Genomic DNA, 4010 nt, shown 5'->3' with positions numbered 1-4010 from the left:
AATCAAATACATCAAATTATCATCAATTATTTAAATAAAAGGAACCATCGCACCAAACAAAACAACAATTCAACAGACAGTTCTATAAAACTGTAGATGATTCAAAGTGCTGCTATAACTGCACAACAAAACTGCAGTGAGAAAAGCTTTGGATGTTCAGTTTAGTTATAATGACAGTTAAACAACTAAAATACTCGATTAAGTAGGTGAGACAAAGTTACATTTACTGGATCAGTTTAAGACCAAAATACATTTGAATGAATTACTGACATGGACACTTTGTGAAAAATTACTAAACAGTTCATGAAAAATTTTACTAAAAGCTTGAATTAAACTTTAAAGTTTGCATTTCAAGCACATCTTGATGTTTTCATTGAAACTCCACTGTGACTGTGTACACAGGAAAGACTGCAAAAAGATGTTTCTTTGCTTGTTTTTGTAAACACTGTGGACCGATCTGCATTTGTTATTGCTAAATTTAAATATTTGTTACTATTTAATGATCATAATCTCATTTGAACATAGGTTTGATTTAGTGAGTCAGTTGTTCCATGCATCATTCTGTAAGTGTGAGAATGAACTAAGATTAGAAAATGTCAAAATATAAAGTGTCATTTATTTTTATTCATCACAGCATCCTAAACTTTGATGGACTTTTTGAAATATATAAAATGAACTCGCTGAGTGTTGACTGTCAAATTTAAAAGCTCCAAGTAAAGTTAAAGTTTAACTGGGTCAAACTTGTTACTGCATGTTGTAACCAAACATACCACACCCTGCATCATGTGATTGGCTCTTGGTCGCTCTGTAAAAATATTTCTTTAGTACCTCCCTTCACAGATGTGTCTGTATCAGGATGGGTCTAAACAACATGGTGTAAATGCAGTTGCTGGTGAGCCTCATTTCCTGTAGGAGGTGAACAAGAGCAGAGATCTGTTTCCCTTCAGAGCACAGAGGTTGTTTCTGTTCAGAGGAAGTGAAACTGTCTGACAGTCACTGAGAGACGGTGAAACGGCACAGCACATGAATCAAATGGACCAAACAAAATTCTGCTGTTCAGTCTGTTTGGATCTACTGAAGGATCCGGTGACTATTCCCTGTGGACACAGCTACTGCATGAACTGTATTAAAAGCTTCTGGGATGAAGAGGAAAAGAAGAAAATCTACAGCTGCCCTCAGTGCAGACAGACTTTCACAGCGAGGCCTGTCCTGGTGAAAAACACCATGTTAGCAGATTTAGTGGAGGAGCTGAAGAAGACTGGACTCCAAGCTGCTCCTGCTGATCACTGCTATGCTGGACCTGAAGATGTGGCCTGTGATGTCTGCACTGGGAGAAAAATGAAAGCCTTCAAGTCCTGTTTAGTGTGTCTGGCATCTTACTGTGAGAAACACCTTCAGACACATAATATTGTTGCAGCTTCATTCAAGAAACACAAGCTGGTGGAGCCCTCCAAGAAGCTCCAGGAGAACATCTGCTCTCGTCATGATGAGGTGATGAAGATGTTCTGCCGTACTGATCAGCAGAGTATCTGTTATCTCTGCTCTGTGGATGAACATAAAGGCCACGACACAGTCTCAGCTGCAGCAGAAAGGACTGAGAGGCAGAGAGAGCTGGAGGTGAGTCGACAAAACATCCAGCAGAGAATCCAGGACAGAGAGAAAGATGTGAAGCTGCTTCAACAGGAGGTGGAGGCCATCAATCAGTCTGCTGATCAAACAGTGGAGCACAGTGAGAAGATCTTCACTGAGCTGATCCATCTCATCCAGAAAAGAAGCTCTGATGTGAAGCAGCAGATCAGATCCCAGCAGGAAACTGAAGTGAGTCGAGTCAAAGAGCTTGAGGAGAAGCTGGAGCAGGAGATCACTGAGCTGAAGAGGAAAGATGCTGAGCTGAAGCAGCTCTCACACACAGAGGATCACATCCAGTTTCTACACAACTACCCCTCACTGTCAGCACTCAGTGAGTCTACAGACTCATCCAGCATCAATATCCGTCCTCTGAGCTACTTTGAGGATGTGACAGCAGCTGTGTCAGAGGTCAGAGATAAACTACAGGACATTCTGAGAGAGGAATGGACAAACATCTCACTGACAGTCACTGAAGTGGATGTTTTACTGTCAGATCCACCAGAGCCAAAGACCAGAGCTGGATTCTTAAAATATTCATGTGAAATCACACTGGATCCAAACACAGCAAACAAACAGCTGTTATTATCAGAGGGGAACAGAAAAGTAACATTAATGAATCAACAACAGTCTTATTCTGATCATCCAGACAGATTCACTGTACGATATCAGGTCCTGAGTAGAGAGAGTCTGACTGGACGTTGTTACTGGGAGGTGGAGTGGAGAGGGAGAGGAGTTTATGTAGCAGTCACATACAAGAGTATCAGCAGAAAAGGAGGGGGTAATGAATGTGCATTTGGACTTAATGACAAATCTTGGTCATTAGATTGTGATAACAACAGTTATACATTTTGGTACGACAACATCCAAACTCCTGTCTCAGGTCCTCGTTCCTCCAGAGTAGGCGTGTACCTGGATCACAGAGCAGGTATTTTGTCCTTCTACAGCGTCTCTGAAACCATGACTCTCCTCCACAGAGTCCAGACCACATTCACTCAGCCGCTCTATGCTGGACTTTGGCTTCACTATAATTATGGAGACACTGCTGAGTTGATTAAAGTGAAATAGACTGAAGTCTTTCATATTGTGGGTTTAAATCTGTATTTTAGTTTCATTTTATTTTCTCTCCATCATTTCTGCACAGAGATCAGCTGTCAGTCAAACATTATGGGTGGTACCTCCACATCTTCTAGTTGTTCTCTTGATGTTTCTGAGTTTTTAAAGGAGATCTTTCCTGTGACTGTTTATGGAGGCTATCACTGCTCATCATCATTTTGATTTACAAAAATATTTCTCCACATGAAAATGTAAACTTCTCTATCCTCTAAATGTTTGTGTTTAAAAATGTTGTTGATGTTCTTAAGTCCTTTCAGATGTTTGTAATGGTCCTTGAATGCAGCATCAGTGTTACAGGTTGTGACTCCTGTGAACAAACTGACACAGTGTGATATTACACATATTTAAATCTGTCTTTACTGATGATGTTGAAGCTGCTGAAGGCTCAGTGAAGTTTTGTCTTCCTGCAGGTTAACAAGTGAAATCTGAAAGTGATGCACAACACAAGAGGGCGCCTTCATCCTGCTAACAGGGATGTAGAGGAGGTTAAAGCACCTCAGCTCAGTTTGTCCACGTTTTACATTCTGCCATGTTTTTAGGCTGAACGAAGCCTTTATCATAAAGTTCATTGTGTCATAGATCATTTTGTGTTATAAAATGATAAGAACTTTTAAAAAATCTTTACATAGAAATGTGTCCTTCATTGAGTTATATAATTTTAGAAACACTTTGCATAATATTGTATTAAAATGACTTTTTCTGTATTAAACTGTTTCTCTGTTTAGTTACAGGCCATTCCTTCATTAGAAACACATAAAACATGCACATTTAGATTAGCTGACAATTTACACGACAACCTCAGGCTTGTGTACAAATATGATAAACATGACGTTTGCAGACTGGACTCCAAACTGCTCCTGCTGTAAAACTGATACCACTGCTCTGCTGGACCCTAAGTGCTGTACTGTTTTCAATACAGGCTTTTTACAGATGAGATATTTAACAGTCATCAGAATTGGAATTTAGGTTTGAACAACGTTTGTATTTTAATGTACTAATATTTGTTATTATAATATTAATATACACCAGGTTCAGTTACCTTTACATAAAAAATGATGGTAGAATTTACTTTTTTACTTTAAGTACATTTCAATAAGGAGAGATCGTCAGAAAGAATGAAGATGATTTATTGATGAACAGAATGTACAAAGGTGTTTGGTGGTCTGTCTCTCTGCAGAGATCCAGCTGTGAAACGGATTAGAGCAGGACCCCCCAGAGCCTAGATGCTGGTGATGGAGATGAAGGTGACTTGAATGAAGCTTGAGTGA

General features: G+C 39.5%; 1 protein-coding gene across 1 annotated transcript; it reads left to right on the top strand.

Annotated features, from left to right (window-relative positions):
• The first annotated feature begins 823 nt into the window (after positions 1-823).
• LOC116322087 (tripartite motif-containing protein 16-like) lies at positions 824-3439 on the top strand. Its single transcript, XM_039607654.1, has one exon. The coding sequence runs from the start codon at positions 1024-1026 to the stop codon at positions 2692-2694; it is 1671 nt and encodes a 556-aa protein (XP_039463588.1). The 5' UTR covers positions 824-1023; the 3' UTR covers positions 2695-3439.
• Positions 3440-4010: the final 571 nt, after the last annotated feature.

This window comes from Oreochromis aureus, unplaced genomic scaffold (assembly GCF_013358895.1).
Source record: "Oreochromis aureus strain Israel breed Guangdong unplaced genomic scaffold, ZZ_aureus HiC_scaffold_23, whole genome shotgun sequence".
Lineage (NCBI taxonomy): Eukaryota > Metazoa > Chordata > Actinopteri > Cichliformes > Cichlidae > Oreochromis > Oreochromis aureus.
The sequence above is the reverse complement of the archived record's forward strand: the minus strand, read 5'-3'. Positions and strand labels throughout refer to the sequence as shown.